At 45.7% G+C, this 22,935-nt stretch overlaps 1 protein-coding gene across 1 annotated transcript in view; it reads left to right on the plus strand.

The window, feature by feature from the left end:
• SELENOO (selenoprotein O) overlaps window positions 1-22,935 on the plus strand; it is a 215,712-nt gene that overhangs the window by 160,723 nt on the left and 32,054 nt on the right. Inside the window, exons 7-8 of the mRNA XM_085653951.1 lie at window positions 13,250-13,435; window positions 21,689-21,842. Coding sequence (XP_085510077.1) covers window positions 13,250-13,435; window positions 21,689-21,842 — 340 coding nt within the window. The remainder of the gene's footprint in view (window positions 1-13,249; window positions 13,436-21,688; window positions 21,843-22,935) is intronic.

Consider the following 22,935-nt stretch of genomic DNA (forward strand, 5'->3'; position numbering starts at 1 on the left):
CAACCTAACCCGTGAGTGCTGCTATCTTCTTCCCGGACGGGAGAGAGGAAAACTTTGGAGCGAGATATTTTACACGGGGCACCACCGTGTGAGCAGCACCCGCCAGCGAGTGATCCGTTTTCGAAAGGTGCATGGGAGCAAGTATATATATATATATATATATATATATATATATATATATATATATATATATATATATATATATATATATATATATATATATATATATTCCCAAGTTCGAAAGGTGCATGGGAGCAAGTATATATATATATATATATATATATATATCCAACTTAGCAGGAAACCCATTTGAAAAAGGCCACAGGAAGATGCAAATAATCTCACTGATTTTAATGGCAGCATGCAAGCAGATGACTGGACAGCATCATACATCCAAAATAGTTCTTAAGCCAGACGCGTTTCGGGAATCTCGTCAGTCCCTTCTTCTGTGGCAATGTTCTGATAAGATGAAAGCACTGCTGCATTGCGCACGTTTACATTAAGTACACCTGCCCCAGTGGGCGTGGCCGCTTGCACGGCCTTCTGGGTGTTGTAGTGCGGTGCCTGTGATCCCCAGTGGGCGTGCTGTTCATTTTCACAAAAATACGCAAAATAAAATCCCAAGTGGGTAGGTGCATGTGGCGGCCGACATCTGCCCCGCTTTGTTGCTGTCATGCTGAGTAGGCGGCCCCCGCCCTGCAAGGGAGTCAGCCTTGTCTTCCTTCCTACTGTTAAGGTACCGGTTGGCACCTTTTCGGATCCGCATTCACACGGTGGGCCTTGTTTCGCGACCGGGAAACAGCCGCAAATATATCCAACTTAGCAGGAAACCCATTTGAAAAAGGCCATGTTCTGAGAAGATGAAAGCACTGCTGCATTGCGCACGTTTACATTAAGTAATGCGGATCCGAAAAGGTGCCACCTACCCACTTGGGATTTTATTTTGCGTATTTTTGTGAAAATGAACATTGCCACAGAAGAAGGGACTGACGAGATTCCCGAAACGCGTCTGGCTTAAGAACTATTTTGGATGTATGATGCTGTCCAGTCATCTGCTTGCATGCTGCCATTAAAATCAGTGAGATTATTTGCATCTTCCTGTGGCCTTTTTCAAATGGGTTTCCTGCTAAGTTGGATATATTTGCGGCTGTTTCCCGGTCGCGAAACAAGGCCCACCGTGTGAATGCGATCCGAAAAGGTGCCAACCGGTACCTTAACAGTAGGAAGGAAGACAAGGCTGACTCCCTTGCAGGGCGGGGGCCGCCTACTCAGCATGACAGCAACAAAGCGGGGCAGATGTCGGCCGCCACATGCACCTACCCACTTGGGATTTTATTTTGCGTATTTTTGTGAAAATGAACAGCACGCCCACTGGGGATCACAGGCACCGCACTACAACACCCAGAAGGCCGTGCAAGCGGCCACGCCCACTGGGGCAGGTGTACTTAATGTAAACGTGCGCAATGCAGCAGTGCTTTCATCTTCTCAGAACATTGCCACAGAAGAAGGGACTGACGAGATTCCCGAAACGCGTCTGGCTTAAGGACTATTTTGGATGTATGATGCTGTCCAGTCATCTGCTTGCATGCTGCCATTAAAATCAGTGAGATTATTTGCATCTTCCTGTGGCCTTTTTCAAATGGGTTTCCTGCTAAGTTGGATATATTTGCGGCTGTTTCCCGGTCGCGAAACAAGGCCCACCGTGTGAATGCGGATCCGAAAAGGTGCCAACCGGTACCTTAACAGTAGGAAGGAAGACAAGGCTGACTCCCTTGCAGGGCGGGGGCCGCCTACTCAGCATGACAGCAACAAAGCGGGGCAGATGTCGGCCGCCACATGCACCTACCCACTTGGGATTTTATTTTGCGTATTTTTGTGAAAATGAACAGCACGCCCACTGGGGATCACAGGCACCGCACTACAACACCCAGAAGGCCGTGCAAGCGGCCACGCCCACTGGGGCAGGTGTACTTAATGTAAACGTGCGCAATGCAGCAGTGCTTTCATCTTCTCAGAACATTGCCACAGAAGAAGGGACTGACGAGATTCCCGAAACGCGTCTGGCTTAAGAACTATTTTGGATGTATGATGCTGTCCAGTCATCTGCTTGCATGCTGCCATTAAAATCAGTGAGATTATTTGCATCTTCCTGTGGCCTTTTTCAAATGGGTTTCCTGCTAAGTTGGATATATTTGCGGCTGTTTCCCGGTCGCGAAACAAGGCCCACCGTGTGAATGCGGATCCGAAAAGGTGCCAACCGGTACCTTAACAGTAGGAAGGAAGACAAGGCTGACTCCCTTGCAGGGCGGGGGCCGCCTACTCAGCATGACAGCAACAAAGCGGGGCAGATGTCGGCTGCCACATGCACCTACCCACTTGGGATTTTATTTTGCGTATTTTTGTGAAAATGAACAGCACGCCCACTGGGGATCACAGGCACCGCACTACAACACCCAGAAGGCCGTGCAAGCGGCCACGCCCACTGGGGCAGGTGTACTTAATGTAAACGTGCGCAATGCAGCAGTGCTTTCATCTTCTCAGAACATTGCCACAGAAGAAGGGACTGACGAGATTCCCGAAACGCGTCTGGCTTAAGAACTATTTTGGATGTATGATGCTGTCCAGTCATCTGCTTGCATGCTGCCATTAAAATCAGAGATTATTTGCATCTTCCTGTGGCCTTTTTCAAATGGGTTTCCTGCTAAGTTGGATGGATATATATATATATATATATATATATATATATATATATATATATATATATATATATATATATATATATATATATATATATATATATATATATATATTCATATATTCATTCCCAAGTTTGTTCCAAACATGTGGAAACGTGTAACAGCGGTCCCGCCGGGAGGAATGCACCGCCACGATAACTAACAGTGGAGCTGCAGGGGCATAGAAATGTTCGTAGCTGGAGGGATTGGAAGTAAATAAAAAAAAAAGTGGAGGACAGCAATGCACAGCCACTGGAGGGTATTATTGAGCATCGTGACACTACATCTCCCAGAAAGCAAAGAAGATTTGGACTCACCTGAGCGGCCTTATTAGGGGCCATGAAAAGTAAGAGCTTGTAGGGATTGAAGCATCTCGAATGGCTGGTGCTTTGCTTCTCTGTTCAGAGCCTGTGACCAAGGGCCGGGAGGCCTGAAACGCGTCAGGTATTCAGTTATCTGAGTGAAAATGCCAGTTTACGCGTGAACAATAAAGAAAAAGAACTCTGTTGGGAGTAATCTGCTGTGGAGTGCTTCCTCGTTTTTGGGACAAACTTGGGAACATGTGTAAAGGCGGTCCTGCTGGGAGGAATGCACCGCCACACTAACTGTGGAGCTGAAGGGGCATAGAACTGTTAGTAGCTCCAAGGCGGCAACAGCAGAATGTCTGATGAACTGGCAAATTGCACTCAGAGGCCCACTGGAGGGCTTGGAAATAAATAATAAAATAAGCAGAGTAGACAGCAATGCGAACCCACTGGAGGGTATTATTGAGCAACGTGACACTACATACAGGGCAGAGGTATACGACCATCACCATGCGAGGGACTGTTCTGTCCCAACAAACATCCTTAACAGGGATGAGATATTCCCCTGGAGTTTTCATTCATGTCTCAGTAAGCGACTGTACCAAACATACCTAGAATGAGAAAATTGCTTTAATGGCAGAATTAATTGGTACACAGAAAGAATGTTACATGAGATACCTGCTGTAGGTGGTATATGACCATTATTCGGATTGAAGCAGCCTAGCCTGAAGCCTTGGACCTATATTGTAGGCAGTGTAGGCAACAATGTAGCTTAGTTCACTTTCTGTGTAGTTATAAAGTGATGAGACATTTTTTCAAATTGCATTTTAGCAAAAAATCAGCAACGGTTTTGGCATAGTATTCTTGCAGGATATAGGACTTACTAAGATTGGAGGACAAAGGTGCTGGGTTTGAAGGTACAATAAGATGGTGAATAAAATGCTAGTTTCTCAATAGCAGTAAGCATGTACAAGCTGTTTGGTGTGGGCATTTCTCTATCAAGAATCCTCTATCTAAAATGCTTGCCCTTACATCTTGGACTTCAGCTAAACCAATAGAAATCCCAAAAGGCACGCGATACCATAATTTCCATGTAATCTACGAACCTTGCCAACTTTCAACTTCCTCATTGCATTTAGTGTGCTCTAAAGGCAGGAGGGTCTTCAAACAAATTAGCTTAAATAATAAGGAAACACTGGCTTGCCTGAATATATTTTTGTTGAAGGGCTTTACAACCAACTTAGCAATGCAAATTGACCTCTTTCTACAACCCTTTGAACACAATTACCTTTTATATCCAACGTTGAACATAATGTGTACAGGGACATATGTTGATTAGATAGGGCAGATGAAGGGTAAGACGTAGTCTTTATTGAGAGCGCAATTCTGAATCGATGTATCCTGGGTAGTTTCCCCTTTGATAGAACTTAGTTTAAGAAAATAATGCATTTTTAGGTCGAGCCTAGCGTAGCGTGCATGCGCTAACCTAGGAGATGACCTTTTGGAATCGGTCTGCACTTCTGTAACACTTGTGCGTGTGGTGGCATCCACCTTGCGGGAGCGAGCGGGAGCGAGCAGGGGCCATCTGTTTCTAATTAGTCTGGCTGCGCACTTGTTTACATTTCTCTACTCTCTCTCCCCTGCCTGTCTCACCCTCCCTCTCAGGCGCCCTGTTTCCAGCTCTGGGCCCCCGCCCATTGACAGGAAAGCGAAACTTTTTTGTTTTCCTTCCTATGTCTTTGTCTCGTGGCTCTGTTTCCTAATGTGTACGTTGTCACCCTCTTTTTATTTTAATTTAATAAACGTGGTCTAACTCTGTCCTGTGAAGGTTTGCTGTGAGAAAAGGAGACTTTTTAATCATCGTATTTCCATTTCAGTCGCCCGCATGAAGCAGAGCTCTTTGAAGAAGTGCCTGACGTGCGGTGGGCAGTGGTAAAATGAATTTCAGTTCAATAGGCGTGCAGTTTCCCCCACCGCGGGTGGAACAATTTCTGTCTCCGCACCATCTGGCTCATTGTGCACTGGAAATCACCGACAGGCTTTGATGTAGAAGCAGAAGATGTGTGAGAGTTGCAAATCTTTGGACTGGCCTCATGCGCTCGTGGAGAGCTGCGCACACATCCGTGCAGCCGCAAACGTCTTGTAAAAAGCAGAGTGGCCCGGAGAGCGTCAGAAAACTATCCGCGTGCAAAGCCACTGACTGAACCTACAATATTAAAACTGCCAAAATCCTTCATCCTGTTGCGACTAGGGCCTTTCGCTCACATACCTGACCAGGCCTCTACCTATTTCCTTCAGTATTTATAAAATGGTACCATTCAGAAACACCTACACACTTGGTAAGAGGGAAATGTGAAAAGCAACTCAGCTGCGCCCTGAAAAAACAACAGTTTAATATGAAAGAATGCCATGCGAAAGAGATTGGGCAATAAATACAAACGAAAAACGTTGTGCTTAAAAGCGAATTGATAATGCACTGCACACAAGCACACTCATCATTGTCTAACGAGCCCAGAGACTGGTGTGGCCTAGGGTTCGAAAGCTGAATTACTCCAGACATACCCAACCACATTTATACGAACAGCCTCGCACAGCTGCATAGCAAAGCCATGCATGGTTGCCATGAACAACAAATGGGTATAACGCCCGGACTACGGGTACTTCCAACATGCAAACCCAACTACACACCAAGATACGGTCTCTAAAAAGATTGAGGCCTAAACAAAGGATGCACACACGTCGATGTCCACACACCCAAGCACACATGTGCGAACACTTGTTCGCTGCCGACCCAAACACAACAGCTCAGTTACCATCCATAACAAGCATTGGTATAGCCAATAGGTCTCGCCTTTGGGACCATTATAAGTGTTTAGCCATGCTACAGTTGATGCTGTTGCACCAAGGATATTGTGCTGCATAACTAAATGCTCATAAGGTCCCAAAAGCGAGACCTATTGGTTATGCCAATGCTTGTTATATAATGTGTTACAAGAATAACTCTTGATTGGGACCTGGAGGGGCAGGGAGGTGCGGGTGAGGTGAAGTGAGGGTGTTCTGTGTTCAGAATCGTAACCGGTAAAATTAACAAAACGTATTGGTATAATTAGGGGTACTATTGAGCGAAACCAGGTGCATATGTATGTTTTCTGTGATCAGTTTTGGCAATCTATTTTTTATTACTTTTTTTCTTTGGTGTTCGCGTCTATTCACAGTAATAAAACACCCACTTTTCTACTTTAGTAATTCCAAAAAAATCTCAGAATAACATCTTAATCTAAAGATTTTATAATTTGGTATGATTTGAGGGTAGCCTGTAGATTTGTTTTTAGGAATATCTTTTGAATACCCGTTGCAGTGGAATAGTATAATTTCATCACTGAATTTGTCTTGTTTGAGGTGAGTAATGGCGTCCAAGTTCAGGCATTTAATATCAGATCAAGTTAATAATTAAGTGACTGAATCTAATGCTGTAGCTTGCACAGACTTGCAATTTTTACCAAATGGCATGAAAGAGAGTACTGTGTAGAACAATTCTTTATTTGGTATATATTTATTTACCACTTTAGACGGTCCATTGTGCTCTCAGCTTTTAGCTGTAGCTGTATTTTTGCTGAGATGCTTACATTGTAATAAAAAAATGTGCACCTTTGCTATGTATTTATTTATTTATTTATTTTTTTAAATATCAAGATCTCGCTATTAGAAGAACACCATACGGCGATGCTTCGACAGCATTGCTGCTCGGTAGCCTTGAAAGCTAAGGTTGACAATTGTTCTGCCTTTAAAGATTAAAGTAGTTGTTCTGCATAGTTGCATCATGATACGATCATATCATTAGGACATCTTTAAAATAAATGTATACAGTTTCATTGATTTAAAAACTGAATTTAAAAGCACTCAGCAGTTTGTGGTAAACACATTGAGGTAGTACTCCTGGCTCCTTCTTGAGTGTCTTTGAATTCTATGTCAGGACCGGAGGCGAGGATTATGCTATTCTTTCTCCACTTTATTGAATAGCAGCCATTTCAAAGTCAAAACTACTTTTCCCATGAACAATAGGGAAACAATAACAAAACAATAGAGTGTCTCTAGCTAGAGCGTCTCATCCATTGCACCAATCAGGAGTCCCCAAGTAGCTGATAGTCCTCTGTCCCTGATTATGCTTCCTCTTTCTTCGCTGCTTGCAGCCAAGATAAGTCGATTTTTCCTATACTACTGTTTTAAATTGTATTGCCTAAAGAACGGTTCATAGACCTGTTGTTACTTATGTAGTTATCTAATGTGGTATCCTTGCAGTGTTAACTTGACTGTGGTTGATTTTCATGCCTTGTTAGGCTGCCGTGGACTGTTGTTTCAGGAGGCGCGCGCGCGCCATATTTTCATCGTAGGACGCACGGCGCCCGGTTTTCCCCGTTAGACGGGTTTAAAATTCAGGGATTGTTTCGCTGCGAGGCGCCGCTACTCAGCGCCTCGCTCCGGCCGTGGGAGTCTCCCTGCTCCCTAGCGGCCGCATATCGGTGCCTGGCTTGCGGTGTTGTTGGACGCCGCTAGAGGGCGCCTAAGAGCCTCTCTGACGCGGCGCGCGCCGGGGTTTCCGTGCATTCCTCAAAGCGTTGGATCCCCAGGCTGCAGCGCCGCGAGAGCCACGTCTTGTCTGCCCGACGCCCCTGACGAGGGTCGGTACGATTTGCCTTCAGGCATTAAATGTTTAATTACATTACACGCCCCATTGAACGCCCGTTTCACGGGTCTGTATCTGCTATTAGGCAGTCCTTTGGCAGCGTTTCACTGCCTGGGGTCGGTATTCCTTAGGCCTACGACGCTCTCTTTAGAGTCTGTACAGCAGTGAATTACTGCAGGGATCCTGTGATTGGCAGACTGCCCGATTAATTCCTGTAGTTGGCACCAGGGCTGTTTGGATCCCAGGCTTTGAGCCTATAATTGCGAGCACTGCCCGCCCCTATTACCGGCTGACACCCAGCCCTTCTTCATTGCATGGTATCACGTGCCCATTACTGCCTCTAACTTTTACTTACCTCCATGGAGTCTTACGAAGAGGACGTCTATCAGGACGACCAATGGGATGAGGATCCCCTGGCGGCCCTGCCATGGGAGGATGACTTCTATGAAGCGGTGGATGACTCAATCCACAAGGCGGTAGAGCAGGCCATGACCCCCCTGGAGGAGCGTCTGTCCCGGAAAATTGACCAGGCTTGCGACAAGCTAGCCAGAGCTGCACAAGCTTCCTCCAGAGGCCTTTTCCCCAGCGATCCAAGTTTGGATGGGCAACAACCTCCGACCAAACGTGTGAAGGAGGCGGGGGTGGATTCTGATGCTTTTAGCCGCCTTAAACAGGCCTTTTTAGCAAGTTCTCTCACGCAAGCAACCCCTTCTACTTCGGCGGATGGGGACCATGGGGACGAGGGCGCCTCTCCTGAACAGTCCCGCCCTTGGCTGCCTTCTAATTCAGCGCCAGCCTCTAGTGTGCCTAATTTGTGTGCCGACATGCTTAACCCGGATGACGTCCTGCACCCACGATCCTCGGATTGGGCCCCTTCCGAGAAGGTTGCACAGTACGTGGCCAGTCGGATCCGCCGACCCCTGGAGCCGGCAACTCGTAGTTGTCTCAGAGCTGAGTGTCCCCGTCCTTCCTTGGAAGGGAAGGTAGCCGCCACTCCTGAAATCGACCCCCGAATGGCTACCTTTTTACAAAAATTTGTTAAGGATCCTAAAAAAGGGATCGACAGGTCCTGGCGGGCCTGTCAAGATAAACTTCTAGATGTCTTGGGACCTGCCACCAAAATCCTTGATATGGCCGAAGAGGCCAAGGCCTCGGGCTCTCTCATATCTCCCGACCACCTCTCCTCTTGGGCCCAGCGGGTTGTGGTGTTCCTAGGAAACGCCAACTGTGCGCTCTCTACGGAACGACGTAGGTCGCTCCTGATCAAGGTTGACCCCAAACTCGGGGACCTGGCGGACACGGAGGCGGGCCCAGTTGCCCAGGGTGGCCTCTTTGGCGAACCCTTCATTAAGGAGTTAGGGAGGTTTGTTAACACCTTTACCTCCCTGGATAGGGCGCAAACTACCATCAGAAAGGTATTTCTCCCTCGGGTTTTCCGCGGGGCCGGACGAGGTAGGGGCCGCTCGTCCGGCCGTCCTAATCAGAACAGAGGGCAAGGCTCCGGTCAAGGACAGTATCAGGATCCAGCACGCTTTGGCAACTTCTACCCCACCCGTGGACGCAGAGGCAAGAACAGAGGCGGCAGAGGTGGAGGCGGATCCAATTCTTCCGGTGAGTGTTCTCCCTTCTTCCCTTCTAAAAGTGGGGGGCCGTCTGGCGCATTTTTTCCAAATGTGGACTTCTATCACGGGAGATGCTTGGGTTCTGCAAACAGTGAGGGGGTTTCACATAAAATTTCAGGGGACCCCTCTCCAACGTTCTCCTCCCCGCCCTCTCTACTTCTCAGAGTCAGATTCCGCCCTAGTAGATCAGGAGGTCCATTCTCTTCTAGAAAAAGGGGCAATAGTGGAGGCCATACAGCATCCCCAAGGTTTCCTCAGCAACATCTTCCTTGTAGACAAGGTGGATGGGGGTCAGCGCCCAGTTATCAACTTACGCGAGTTCAACGAATGGCTCGTGTATCGTCACTTCAAGATGGAGGGGATCCATCTTCTTCGCGATCTTCTTCGTCCAGGCGACTGGATGGCGCGTCTCGACCTCAAGGACGCCTATTTAGCGTTTCTCATCTTTGCCCCTCACCGCAGGTTCTTGCAATTCCTTTGGCGCTCCAAGACTTACGAGTTCACGACACTCCCATTCGGCCTGTCCTCCGCCCCTTGGTGCTTCACCAAGGTTCTGAGACCGGTGATAGAACGTCTTCGAGCGTCGGGCATGAGGCTCAGTCTATTTGGACGACATCCTCCTAATGGCGCAGGATCCTCGGACCCTTTCTCGGCACTTGCAAACCGCGGTGGACCTCCTTCAAAATCTAGGATTCGTGGTCAACGAAGTGAAGTCCACCCTGGTCCCTTCTCAAAGAGTGATCTTTCTTGGCTTTCTAATCGACTCAGTGGAGTCTACTCTCAGTCTTCCTGCTCGCAAGCTGACGAAGATCCGCCACGAGATTCGGAGGGCCCTATCCCTAGCTCGGATCTCTCTCAGGCAACTGGCGCGAGTGGTGGGCTTGCTGTCGGCATCCATCCAAGCGATCTTCCCGGGCCCGCTCCATTACAGAGCACTCCAGCGTCTCAAGGCGACGCATCTCCGCCAAGGCCGTCCGTACTCCCACAAGGTGATTCTGACACGGGAGGCCAAGGAAGAGCTGCAGTGGTGGCTTTCCAACATGGAAGCCTGGAATGGTCGCGCCATTTTTGGTTCCGCGCCAGACATCGTTATCGAGTCCGACGCGAGCAGATCCGGATGGGGCGCGAAGTGTGGCGAATTCACCACGGGGGGTGTGTGGTCTCCGTTGGAGCAACAATTACACATCAACTGTCTAGAACTTCTAGCAGGATCGTTCGCGATCAAATGCTGGACCAAGGATTCGATTCAATCGTCTGTCCTTCTCAAGATGGACAATATATCGGCGGTCCGGTATATCAATCATCTGGGGGGCACTCGCTCGAGGGCCCTTTCGAACCTGTGGCAGTACTGCCTGGATCGGCAGATTTCAGTCTCTGCGGAATACCTTCCCGGTCAGGACAACCAAGTGGCGGACTTTCACTCCCGCCACTTCCACGATCTGAGCCTTTGGAAATTACACACGGGGGTGTTTGCGGACATCCAGTCTCTTTGGGGTCCCTTTTCGGTAGACCTCTTTGCCTCTCTCCTGGACCACCAGCTTCCCCGATTTTACAGTTGGAGGCCGGACCCTCTGGCGGAGCAGACGGACGCGTTTCTCCAGGATTGGCGGCCCGAGATGGGCTACGCGTTTCCCCCGTTTGCAATGATAACTCGGGTCTCCGCCCAGATTCGTCGCCAAGGCGCGAACGTGGTGATCATTACACCGATTTGGAGGTCGCAAGCGTGGTTTCCGGTTCTTCTGGAACTTTCTTGGGATTCTCCAATCCTACTCCCCCTCTTTCCAGATCTTCTTCTCAATCCGGACGGGTGTCCTCACCCGTTGATACAGCAGGGCTCCCTGGCTCTCATGGCATGGCGGATTACAGGGGAAGATGGGCGATCCCAGGCCTTTCGGGAACGGCTCAGAGCTTCTTGTCCAAGGCCTGGGCAGACAGCACACTTAAACGTTATCGGTCCACCTGGAGAAGGTGGTGTCGTTGGTGTCTGCGACGGAGTTTCAATCCCATGGCAGCGGATGTGTCTGCAATCTTGAATTTTCTGGCCTCCTTAGCAGAGGATGGTCTCGCCTATAGAACCATCAATACCTTCAGGTCCGCAATTTCGGCCGGCCATGCCTTAGTCGACGGTTCGCCGGTGGGAGAGCATCCTTTAGTTTGTCGTCTTCTTCGGGGTATTCGGCTCTCGCTTCCCCCGGAGCCTCGTTACTCTCAGTTGTGGGATGTCAACAGGGTACTGAATCTCTTCCAATCATGGCAACCGAATAGGTTTCTCTCCAGGAAGGAACTGTCGGCAAAGCTGGCAATGCTGCTGTGTCTGATCTCTTGCAGGAGGGTTTCGGACGTCAGAGCCCTGGATGTGTCGGGGAGAATGTTCTCCCCCGATGGGGTGACATTCGTTGTGCGTCGGCGCACTAAATGCGGCACGACTTCTGTGTCCTACCCGGCGTTTCCGGACTCTCCCAATTATGTGTTGTTGCATGTCTCAAGGCCTATGAGGAGATGACAGAGGAGTTCCGACCGCCTGGAGAGCGCCAATTGCTCATTGCGCTTAAGAAGCCCCACAAGGCGGTGTCTTCCCCCCACGATCGCCCGTTGGGTACGCTGGATAATGCAAGAAGCAGGCATTGATGTGAAAGAGTTTGGTGCTCATTCTACCAGAGGCGCTATGGCCTCTAAAGCCTTTACCCTGGGAGCTCGTCTAGAAGACATCCTCAACGCTGCGGATTGGTCTTCAGACTCTACCTTTAAACGGTTTTACTTTAAACCGGTGATTGACATGGCTCATTTGGTTGTGAGCAAGCTTTAAACGAGCATAATCCTCGCCTCCGGTCCTGACATAGAATGAAAAATTTCCTAGCTAACGTAACGGAAAGTTTCAATTCTATTAAGGACTCGGAGGCGAGGATTATCCCTCCCAGGGTACAGCTTTGCATACCTTCCCACCCTCTTATTACAGTAAGTACGATGTTTATTTCTGGTATGTCATGCTGTTTCAATTGTATTGCACTTCTATGCTGTTTGCACTTTTCTCCTCAGGGCTAAACCTTAGCCATGACTGTCGCTCACGCTTTCTTTTCATTTCCAGGGGACTCAAACAAACAAGACTCCTGATGCGGGTTTTCCTGGCTGACCGAGCGACGAAAGAGGAAGCATAATCAGGGACAGAGGACTATCAGCTACTTGGGGACTCCTGATTGGTGCAATGGATGAGACGCTCTAGCTAGAGACACACTATTGTTTTGTTATTGTTTCCCTATTGTTCATGGGAAAAGTAGTTTTGACTTTGAAATGGCTGCTATTCAATAAAGTGGAGAAAGAATAGCATAATCCTCGCCTCCGAGTCCTTAATAGAATTGAAACTTTCCGTTACGTTAGCTAGGAAATTTTTTATTGGGTACACATTTGGAGGTGATCAAACCTCAGACTAACATATACTCTGAGGTGCAAATGTGGAGAAAGCCATTTTAAATACGGTCTGAATCCACTTTTAAGAGTTTGCTTTTTGTGCTAGGTTTTCTTGTATTCTGTTATTCTTGAGTCATAGTTTTCTGCTGCTATTTGTACATAGCAGAATAAATTATAATGGATAACTCATGCTCTATGGCCGGAGTAGCTTCATTTTGTCTTGTATAAGCTTGGGAAAAGATTTTTAGTGAAACCATTATACCACTTAACGTTATCCGTTGTTAACATATTTTTTGATTTATGTACACTTTTTAGAAAGCCCCTAAAATGACAAAATGACAAATGAGTCCTCGGTCAGTGAAGTAATGGCTACTGTGCAGATATCCCCATGAATTCTGGAGGACTTGCAAATGTAATTCTCGAGGATTAAATCTTATCCAACTTCTTTTGATTTTTTGATTTTTTTTTTTTTTTAAACTACAATTTTGCTTCCTGTAGGCAACTTTCCATGATGCTCATGTTGGCACAGTCAAATCCACAGCTGTTTGCTTTAATTGGAACAAAAGCCAATATTAACAAGGAATTGGAACGTTTAGAGCGATACTCTGGATTGCAGCAGATGACATCAGATGATCTTTCTAATGAAAACAAAGCACATTGGAAAGAATGGCTGCAGAAATACAGGTAAAATGAGACCTTATATCACACAACGTATGCACTTTAAAAACTTGTGTGGATCTTACTACTGCTGATGAAAATGTAAAACTGAGTTTGTGTGTGCAGCAAGTAGCTGGCTAAGCTTGTAGTGTGTGTGTGTGTGTGTGTGTGTGTGTGTACACACGTACGTACAGTGTTTGCGAAAATCAATAAAGGTATGTATTTTTCTCGACTTTTGTCATGTTCTCTAGTTTTGGGACTGTCACTGCCTTCCAGATGAGTTGGGTTGTATAACAATTGAGAGACCTAGTATAGGTATATCAGACCGACCAACACAGTCTGATATACCTACAATCTGCAAGGATTTGGATAGTTAAGGATCAGACCATGCTTATTTTTTCGACATGGAATTTCAGCGAGTAGATCACACCATTTTCCCTTGTGATGAAGTTCACAAATGCTTACTTGCCTAAGTGAGTATACCAGGCTAATTCAACATAGTCTCGTGAAAAGTCAGCAACCTGGTAAATTGTTATGATCCTCCTCACTGGTGTCGGACCTACCGGAGTCTTAGCAGCAAACTTACGTACATCTCCCCCATTTCTGCAAATAAACTATTCTTTGATTCCTTTCTAAATTTTAACTTGCGTCGACCTCCTTCCTATTTCTCGTAAAAAAAAAAAAAGATATATTTTTCTTCATTAAAGTCTATGCTTCTGTGCTGGTATAACACCCCTTGCGGTATGCAAATATTTGCATTTTGCTATTCTTCATGACGTTTGTATTTAGACACTTAGGTTTCCATGAAGATCATGGATAGTCGTATGTGTACCTGCTAGTAAAACATTGCTGCAGTATGCTACTATTTGCATTTTCCTTTTCTCCAGAGGTGGTGGTTTAGGCTCTGAAGTCTTTACTTTGAGAGTTTGGTCTCTGTTTTCAGCCATTCCTTTTTTTTTTTGTTGGTCTGTTATCTTTAGAGACAAGATTACTCAAACTGAACACAGTGCTTCTTAGTGGATTCACCGATCTCATTTTAAAAGAGCATTGTATGCTCTTTGCAGCTGATTGAATCTCTCTCATTTCATGACCACACACCTTTTAGCTTACACTCCTTTCTGTCTTATAGCACAAAATGGCCATAGTGTGGTAATATCTTACGTCGTGCTGTTCAGTACTGTTGTGCAGAGTATAATCGCCAACACTAATTTATCTGTGTAGCTTGTACGGGCAGGCTATGGAACTTAAAGCAAGAAGAAAACATTTCTGAAAAGGCCATTTTGTCATATTTGATGCACACACACAAGTCTGTATAACTGCGGAAATAAATAATGGCTTCTGCTGCAATTAATACAGTCGCTTCTGACTTCATTGTACCGGTTTACCTTTTTACTTTTCTGCTGTGACATAGAATTTAGATGTGACCATCTCTGTGCCCAAAAAATGTGTAAAGTAATCCAGTTCTATAGTTAAGTGCTATAATGGCCTTGGGCCCGGTTCGTATTTTTTTATTTTTTTAAAGACCATTCCGTTATCTTTGATTAAAGCTATATCACTCTGTCAGGGCATTAATTTGATGAATTTGTGTCGTCTGACGTGTTTTTTTATTTTTTTGTGTGTGTCCTCATTACACCCTGGTTACTGCAAAAACTGGGCCGGTTTGTAAAAGACACCCTCGATCCTTCTATGGTCCAAGCAGTTTCTTACAGCACCTTCCACGGCGCCCAACTGTCCTCCTTAAAAGAACAAGGGGGGAAGTGGCATAGCCTCCATACCACCCCTAATCCATGGCTTGATTTAATCATTGGACTAGTTTTCTGAATTTGTTGCCGATGATTGCCTTTCAATCTAACCAATTCAAAAAAGGCTCCCACATCTCTGCAGGGGTACTTTTGTCCCTTTTGATATCTAAACTACATGTCCATTTAACCACATTCAACCAAGTTATAACATTGGGCGGTTGAGGATCTAACCAATGTTTACAAATTTCTCTCCTAGCCAGGAGAATTAAATAGAACAGTAAACCCCGCTGTTTAAATCTTAGGGCCTGTTGGGATACATAGTCCACTCCTAGAATTACCATAGTTTCTGTTAAAATTATATTTTCTCCCAGCATGGCCCTTATGATGTTTTCCACAGACCTCCAAAAATCCTTTAACACTGGACATGTAAAAAAGATATGCAGATAATTTGCCATGAGGTAAATGCACCGTTTACATCTTGGCACCGGCTGTTGCACAAATTTTGATAGTCTGTGGTGTCCAATATAGCCTATGAATGACGAAGAAATTGTGACGTTTAAGATTGGCTGGAGTAACAATGGCATATAGGAGTTTCACTGAGTCTATCCACAGAGAGTTCACACTACCCTCCTGCAGCACCCCTGTCCATACCTCAGATATATCTTGCATTTTCTCCTCCTCTGCCTCCAAAAAGTGCCTGTACCATATTGCTGCTACTTTAGCTTTCTGAGAAGGGTCCTGTATTAAAGTTTCAAAGTCCCAATTACCACCAACTTCGTCTCCTACCGTCGCAATCCATGGTGTAAGCTGTAAGTATTTGAACCTTGAGAGCCTGCTGCCTGTCTTGATGATCAAAACTTCGCATGGGACCAAAACGCCTGCTGTTATTAAGTTACCCCATTTTTTAAATCCTGCCTGCTTAAAAGGTATGCTCGGTACATCCTTCGTACATTCCGGTGTCCCCGGGGAATTCCATATTGGGCCGAACTCAGAAAAGTAGCCGATCTTAAAAATTAGTCTCACTGCTAACCAGAGACTTAAGGCTGATTTCAGCACTTTTAGTCTTACTTTTAAAAAAAATATTTAGCTCCAAATTTATAAAGTTTCTTTGGTCATTTCACTCAAAATTAGGCCCCATGTAATGTTCTCAGGTTCTCCCACCAACATACAGAAGTTCTTCTATTGAAAGGCCATGCAATAAAACCTGATATCAGGTAATGCCAGTCCCCCTTTTTTTAGGCATCTTCTAAGTTTTTTCCAAGACAACTGTATCTCCCAGGAGGCCCAAATGAATCTGGAGAACTTTCCTTGGATTTTTGTAATTTCCTCTTTGGGAAAACTAATTGGTATACAGTTAAAAAGGTAGGTTAGTTTCGGTAAGACTGACATTTTAATTAAATTAACCCTCCCATATATAGACAGTGGTAGGTTTTTTCAACTAGCCAAATTCCTATCTACTTCATTCATAACACGCTTCAAATTTAGTAGGGGGATCTCATCTATCTTCTCAACAATTATTATCCCCAGATATTTAAACTCAAGGCGAGCTCTACCTCCCCATCCATATTCCAACACATTACCTCAGTTTTCGCTAAGTTAACAAGATATCCTGAGTATAGACCAAACTCAGCAGTCAGATGTTCTATTCTTGACAGTGTTTGTGTTGGATCTGAGGTGTAGACTACAAAATCATCTGTATATAGTGCTATTTTACTATGGGTCGGGAGTTGGTAAATGGGAATGATCTTATTATCTATCCATAATTTGTGTGCAAGGGGTTCCATATATATATCAAAAAGAAGGGGGGGACTGGGGACAGCCCTGTCTCGTCCCCCTCCTGATTTTGAATCCTCTGATCAAAACCCCATGCACAGAATTTTAGCCGTGGGTTGCTCATATAGCATTTGCACTGCCCGGATAGAATTGGGGCTAAATCCCATTGTGTCTAGAACGGCCCACAGGAATGACTAGCAGACCCGATCAAAAGCCTTGGCGGCGTCTATTGTGATCACCGCCGACGGAATTGATCTTTCGACCACTAAATCAATAGTTCCTATTAATGAAAGTGTTAGATCCTGTATCTGTCTCTGGGGGACAAACCCCTTCTGGTCGGGATGTATCAGTTGTGTTGCCACCTTCGCCAATCACCCCGCCAATATACCAGTATATATTTTTAGATCAACATTTAATAAGGAGATAGGACGATATGAATCGGGATTTCTCGGATCCTCAGCTGGTTTTAAGATTAACATAATTATAGCCTCATTCCAGGAATTTGGAATTTTATATATATCATTAAAAAGGGACGTCAATTCTGGGGCAATCTCTTCTAATATCTACTTGTAGACCTCAGCCGGAACTGAATCGGGGCCTGCCGCCTTACTGTTCTTCATATGCTTTAATTGTTCTCTTACTTCCTGCTCGGATATCGGAGAATTCATCCTATCTCTCCCTTCTGCTGTTCATACCGGGAGACCGATATTACTCAGCCCGCTCTTTATGGCCTCTGCGTCTGGTCTCTCTGAGTAGAGTTCTGAGAGGATTGTTACCATTCTTTCCTGCATTGCCTTCTCATTGTTAGAAACATCCCCCTCAGAAGAAGTTATAACTAACTCTCTGATGCAGTTCCTTTCCCTGTCTGCCCTCGCCTTCCAAGCTAGCAGATCTCCAGCTTTTTCTCCATACTCAAAATGGTGCTTACAGCTTGTCTCCCACCTTTCTCTACTCTTTGTATCCAGTTTCAACCTATAGCACAATCTAGCTTCATCCAGCTTTTTTGCTATCTCCTCCTCGCAGTATGCATCTTGCTACACCCTCCCTTCCAGAATCCGTATCTCGTCCTCCAATTTTTGTAATTCAGCTCGCTCCTCTTTATTTTTATAGGAAGCCAGGTTTTGCAATACCCCTCTGGTATAGGCCTTATAAGTGTCCCAGACGACCCCATTTGGTGCAGAGTTAGCGTTAGTAAAAAATAATTCCACAGTTTTTTCCTTCAGTGTGGCAGCAACTCTTGGATCTTATAGAATTGCTCTCGTCAATGTCCATCTACCCCATTTCCTTGCACTGATCTCACCCAGTGTGATGCTAACCATACTATGATCCGAAATATGTCCAGGGGATATATGCACATCCTTTATTTTCCCTGCCCATTCTTTATCAACCAATATATAATCTAACCGGGAAAAAGAGTGGTACTTCTTACTGTGGAAGGTATATGCTCTTTTACCCTTCATTAGATGTCTCCAATCATCCACCATTCCCAGCTCTATAAGCATATTTTTGAGGGCCTGCCTTGTTTTTGGTGCTTGTTCCTGGATCCCCCTCCTGCTCGTTGAACTATCCACTATTGGGTCTAACAGTGTGTCGAAATCCCCTCCTCTAACTATAGGTGATGATTTCTCTGCCAATCTCAAATGCAGACCAACTAGATATTGGGGGTCATCCGTATTTGAACAATAAAAACCAACATATACGAACTCTAAGCCTGAACATTTAAGCGTAGCCATCACCCACCTTCCTGAATCGTCAGTTTTAGAGGCCATCAAGGCCACTCCTGATCCTTTCCTAGCAATTATAGCAACACCTTTCGTATACTGTAGCTGGTTAGATGATACATAACTTTCTATCCAATTATATTTAGAGAACATCCCTCTACTCTCATCTGCTGTTATATGGGTTTCCTGTATAATACAAACTTGGGCTTTTGAAGCTTCTAGGTATCCTATTACCATCCTCTGTCTATTTTTTTATCTTAATCCATTCACGTTCCATGTTATGATTTTTATTTAGTTTCCTCCTCCTGCCATTATTCCCTGTATCGATACCCCTTGTGCCAAAGGATCTCTACATTTTTCAAAATCCAGTCAGGCCCATATGGACTATGTGTTGTATCGAATCTGTCTAATGAGGACTTCTTTTTTTATTTTCTCCCACTGCTCCCCACCCAGTGCACCCTTAAACCACCCTGTGGGAACCCTCCCCAAACTCTCAGGCATGAAGCCCATTGAGACCGTCGGTAGGAGGTGCTCAATCTAAATGAAGTGTAGTTAACTTTGTTCCTCCCCATAAACCCCATCCCCTTATTTCCCCAGAATAGTAGTTATATGCCTAGAAATATTAAGTGTACTTATGTGCATAGATGGTGTGAACTTTTACCTCACTTCTTTATTCTGTAATTATTTGTTTGTTATTTCTCCATGAAGATTTAATACATATCTGAGTTTTCCAAAACTCTTTAACCCCTTGAGTGCCCCGCCCTTTCCACGCCCTGTGCCGGGCGTTTCATTAGCGGGCGGGGCTCATGACGAGATAGTCTCGTCATGGGCACAGCGCAACCGCGGCCCATGACGAGACCATCTCGTCATGGGCACTCAAGGGGTTAAAGTAACAGGCTTATCATCTCAGGGTCCCCTCTCCCCTTATGGAGTTTATTAATCTATCTGCCTCCTCTATTGTCAATATATTACTCATTTGGTTATTCCACATTACTCTTAACATGGCAGGGAATTTTAATTGAGCTTTGGCCCCTAGTTTATTGAGTTCTCCCATTCTTTTGCCCAGCTCCCACTGTTTCTGGGCAGTTGCGTGACCTACATCTGATCTAATGGTGAACTGGGTATCTCGAAATACATATGGCCCATTTTTCACTGCAACTGACAGGATGGCATCCTTTAAGGAGTAGGAGAGGAAATTAATGAGAATTTTCCTTGGTTTGAGAAGTTGAGGATTTCTCTTAAATGGGTCTCAATGTACCCTCTGTATTTCCCGGTCCAAATCGATGTCCAATCTATCCTTCAGGACTGTCTCCGATAGTAATTTAACCACAAATGCCTTAAGGTTCGGGCCCTCTTCTGCCTCCGGGATATTTAAGATCCTCAAATTATTCCTCCGGGAATGATTTTCTAATCTTTCTAGATCGTCTCTAAGATTAGCGTTCTCTTTTGTCAAAGTCTCTACTTTCTTTGTATTGTTTAAGATATCATTCCTCAGAGAGCCTACTTCCTCTTCTAGGTTCCCTGTTCGAATGGCCACATCATCTAGTTTTTGTGCCAGAGCTGATTATGATGCCTGTATGTCAGCCTGATTGGCCTCCGATACCTCAAACCGGCCTCTCAGCTCCTTCAGATCCATAAGTATAGTGGCTAGTGTTGCACCTGGATTTTCTAGCGATTCCTTCTGCGATTCCGCAGATCCCACTACTGTTGGTATTATTGATATCACTGGGGCTGCTAACAACTTGCCTGCTTGTATCGCACCATCTCTATCTCTGCTTGCATCGCACCATCTCTATCTCTGCTTGCCTGCTCCTTTTCCCATGGTCCTTTTTCTGTAAAACATTAAACCTGTTCTGCGTTGTAACATGGAGACTTGGCATGGCAACCCCATCTTGAAGATCTTTGTTTCCTTGTTCCTCTCCACCATTTAAGAATTTACCAGGGTTAACCAAGTCCTCCCCACTCTGCCCATTATCCCCTGTCGCCATTTCTTGCGACAGTACCTTATAGTATGCCTTTAAGGAGGGGGTTATCTTGGTCGGCAGGGGTGCGATCTTCTTAACTCTTTCCCTCTGGCTCTTCCCCTGATTCTTCTTCGCTTTCACCGTTTTTGTGGGGGGTTTGCCTACAGCTAAGTGCCCTTCAGCATATGAGAAACTGGAGCTTTGACTTACCCCCTTAAGACTGTCCACGGCTCCTGGCGCGCGGGTGCGGAGTGTTTCTTGAGATCTGGTCCGAATGAAATCCTAATGTCTCTCCCCGCTTCTTACCTTCTGCTGGAATCGAGCGCTCTTTCTCCATGGAAAGTGAAGCTCGCCCTACCCAATTCCCCCTCCTATGCCGCCCGTTGTTTCCATCCAGCTGGGGGGGTTGACTTCCCTGAGTCTGCAGAGAAGCCGTCCTCCGATGGCGCAAATATGGTGCAAACGCCGGACTCGTGATACCTCTTCTGCTCTGTGCACGCGCCACTCTGAGCCGCTGCACTGCCGCCGCAGCTTCCAGCCACATCACCGTCGCCACCGCGTCCAATCCACCCGATCTCGGAACCACTGCCATGCTGATCTCGCCTCAATGTAAGTTTTCCTTTTTTTTTTTTTTTTTTTCTTTTATCTTTTGGGGGTTACAGTCATATGTTCACGCCATCTAAACGAAATACAGCTTCCTGATTAGAGGGAGCGGGGCATGGGGGGGCGCAAATCAGTCTGAGCCTGCATCTCCTTTCCGGCGGTCCGTGACCGTTTACCTCGCGGCCGCCTTGTTCCCTGACCTCGCGAGCCAATTCCTCACAGCCTTTGCGTCATCTGCCATGTTGAAAGAGTATACATATCAATAAGCATGGTTTCACTCTTATTCATAGTTGTGTAGGTGATTGGGTGCAATATCCATTTTCAGACCAAATTTGCTACAGTGACCTCTAGCATCTGGAACCATGTTTATACTCTATGGACAGTATAAAAGTACAGGTTTACATATTGTTTGGACAAAATGCATGGGTAGTTCTGAATACAAAATCTTATGTCTTCTGTTTTCGTTTGTATTTTCAGTTTGCGGTTAAAGAGAGAACAAAACGGTGTTAATGATGAGTCACTGAATTCGGAGCGTGTGAAGATTATGGATTCAAACAATCCAAAATATATTCTTAGAAATTACATAGCCCAGAATGCTATTGATGCAGCAGAGAGCGGAGACTTCAAAGAGGTACAGTAAAATAAATCTGTTCTGTTTTATTGGGTTTCTTTTTTCAAATATTTTTGTCATTTTCATAAATAACACAGCATGTACAAATGATAAACTACAGTTGTGCAAGCCGTTCACATTATTCACCTGCCAATAAAAAAAGCAATTCTCGCTCCCCAACCCCTCCAGCATCCGACACTGGCCCACACAGACTGACTAGAGGACAAACATATCGAACCATAAACAAAAATAGTGTCCGGTAAGAACACATTGACAGCCACGCAGCCCCCCCCCCCCCCCCCCCCCCAAATCCTACTCCTCTCTGTCTGCCAGCTCCTGCAGAGTATAATGTGATATCCTTTTGCCTCAAACCTTATGGAATTTGTGGGGATAGCCTCTGCAGATGTATGTGGCATTCTCTTCCATCATGTGCATATCCATGCCTTTTTCCACTCCTGCAATGTGGGGCAACCACCTGGCCTCCAGTGACGAGCCACATCTCTCTTAGCCACTACTAGGCTGAGGCCATCAAACAGCTGGGCCCGAGGTAAATCAATTTCATTAGGGATACCCAAAAGGAGAAACTTGGAGTCCAAAGGAAGGGGCAGTGGGAACATCACACTAAGCTCCCCAGTGATGTCACTCCAGTAGGACTGTCTTCGGGGACAACTCCAATAGTATGAAAAAAAGAACCATCTGTAACATTGCATCTCAAACAGTGTGCCAGGGCCCCTTCCCATGACATGGAGCCGATGTCTATCATAATAGGTATGGTGAAGGATTTTGAATTGAACCAACCTGATGCTACTTCCCTGGGGTGCATTAGGGCTGCCTCCTGGTCAGTGTCCTCAATGTCTCTCATAGCTGCCACCCACTTTTCCTGCAACCCTTTCAGGTTATCTGGCATGTTATCAATGAGGCTCCTGTAGGGGGAAGGAAATCGCACCCCTTCCGAGGGCCTCCATCAACAGCCTTCCATCCAACGGCGCCAAGTCAGGGATACCTTTACCTGGTAGCCCTTCTGTTCTCAATGCATGCCGCACTTGTGCATATTTTGGGAATTGATTTCTGTACATGCCATATTCTCGCTGAAGCGAGGAGAACAGCATGATGC

Source organism: Triturus cristatus, chromosome 4_1 (genome assembly GCF_964204655.1).
Source record: "Triturus cristatus chromosome 4_1, aTriCri1.1, whole genome shotgun sequence".
NCBI classification, from domain to species: Eukaryota; Metazoa; Chordata; class Amphibia; order Caudata; family Salamandridae; genus Triturus; species Triturus cristatus.